The sequence below is a fragment of the Carcharodon carcharias genome, chromosome 24, assembly GCF_017639515.1.
Source record: "Carcharodon carcharias isolate sCarCar2 chromosome 24, sCarCar2.pri, whole genome shotgun sequence".
In the NCBI taxonomy this organism is placed as follows: Eukaryota; Metazoa; Chordata; class Chondrichthyes; order Lamniformes; family Lamnidae; genus Carcharodon; species Carcharodon carcharias.
Window position 1 is genome coordinate 25,041,211 of NC_054490.1, and position 2,103 is coordinate 25,043,313.

The window sequence follows — 2,103 nt, forward strand, 5'->3', positions numbered from 1 at the left end:
ACTGATTTCTTCCAACTTAATAACTAGTTTACAATTCACTTCTGAAATGGGGACTTAATGATGATTTTCTGTATCTGTAATTCTGATTGAAACCATATACTGTTTGGACCCTGGTGGCTAAATCTATCCCGGCAAGAGAGTCCCAAAGGTCAGCTCAGGCTTACTGTTAAGCATGAGGCTTAATGATAAAAAAAAACCCTGGCTACTTATTGAACCTGTTGTGTGAGGGAACAATCTTATATATAGCTCAGGTGCTGTAATGGATGGGTAATAGTAAAGCATACTGTCACATGTTATAGCCGGTAGTTACTTCCTTGTTTGTGATTGGAATCACCAACCAACTCTATCAACTCTTTATATCTCTGTAAATAAAAAAAATCAGGACACACTAATTATTTTACTTTCTGTAGAAAATCACCTCCGAATTCTTGCAACGAAGGACCATTACCTCTTAGCTGTCCCTATTGAAGATCGTTCACCAATGAGATGCCGATTCGGCAAGTTTATAAATGCCTTCCAACATTTTGCCTCATTCACCATAACGTGATAGCTATCACCACCAACTTTCCAGCATTCACAACGGGTAATTTCTGATTCCGGATCACCATTATGTAATCGATCAACAGTGGTCCCATCACCCATACTGGTAGCCTTTTGCGATCCTGGTCATTTCCCCTTTGACTGCGATTCATGTTTCTGACTCTGCTGACAGATAGTAGTGTGTTTGTCTAATACATAATAGCATCGAACTGGAGTATCTTGGAGAAAGCATCGAATTGTCCGTCCCTCTATAACAAATGGGCAGCGTTTTAATTTGTTTTCTTTGTCAATTCTCGTTTATCAATAATTTGAAAAACAACATCCCATTGTGCATATGCCTGAGTATCAACACTTCTGGGCTTGTCTCCAGGTCATCATGTGGGCATTCACTGAGTGTTTTCAGTATCTAACTCGTTTCCATTTTCGTCGCAGCGAACCTGGTGACAATCACGATTCTCTCAGCAGGAAAATGCGACCTTTCCAAATGCACATCCGTCTACCTGGTGGCCATGGCGACAGCAGACTTGCTTGTATTGGTCTTCAACGTAACTGTCTATCACGTTTTCAGCTATCACTTTGCACATTCGTTCCTCTCCTACACCGCCATGTGCACGCTCTTCAATTACCTGAATTCAATCAGCCTGTGCATGTCGGTATGGTTTACAGTATTGTTCACATTTGACCGATTTGTAGTTATATGTTGGGAGAAGTTTAAAGTAATTTATTGCAGAGTGAGAACGGCTGCTGTAGTTATAACGGCCGCCACAGTCCTGATCTGCTCAGAGAACATCCCATTGTTCTTTGCATACGGACCTGAACGATTAATTGACCATGTTCCCTGGGGCTGTCGTACCAAACTGAGCTTCTTCATGTCGCCTGCAGGTGAGGCGTACTCCTGGCTGCACAGTGTTTTAGTCCCGTGGCTTCCTTTTGCTCTGATATTACTGTTTAATTGTTTGACAGTCAGGCGTATTTTAGTAGCCAACAGGTCTCGAAGGGCAGTGCGCGGCTACAGAAGCGAGAGTCAAAGCGACCCAAAGATGGAGAGCCGCAAGAAATCCATCATTTTACTCTTTGCTGTATCCGGTAGTTTTATCCTGCTGTGGCTGACCGCTTCCGTGAGCTTTTTATCTACCAGAATAACAAACACAGCACACTACCGAGGTGATTATGCAGCTCCTGCATACCTTGCCACTGAAACCGGATATATGCTCATGTATTTGAGTTCCTTCACAAACACTTGCATTTATGCAACCACACAAGCTAAATTCAGGGGAGAGCTGAAGAAAGTGGTTAAATCTCCTTGGAACTGTATTCTCTTATTTGTCAGGCGAATGGGCAATTAAAACCCTCTCTCTGTCTCCTTCTATTCCTCTGTCTCAGAAACTTCTATTCTTTCAGTCCAAAATCACCTACGTTTCTATTTCACTGTAAGAAACTTGATGGAAGCAATTTTCGAATATATCACCCACTTTCACTTGAATGACATGATTTTACATCTTCACTAAAACATTTAAAGCAAGAGGAATGTTTTCCCTTTTTTGACCACCATCCAAAGTTCTC

The 2,103-nt window shown here is 41.8% G+C and overlaps 1 protein-coding gene across 1 annotated transcript; it reads left to right on the top strand.

Annotated features, from left to right (window-relative positions):
* Window positions 1-1,049: 1,049 nt before the first annotated feature.
* On the top strand, window positions 1,050-1,886 carry LOC121269372 (probable G-protein coupled receptor 139). Its single transcript, XM_041173956.1, has one exon. It carries the CDS (start codon window positions 1,050-1,052, stop codon window positions 1,884-1,886), a length of 837 nt encoding a protein of 278 aa, XP_041029890.1.
* The last annotated feature ends 217 nt before the right edge of the window (window positions 1,887-2,103 follow it).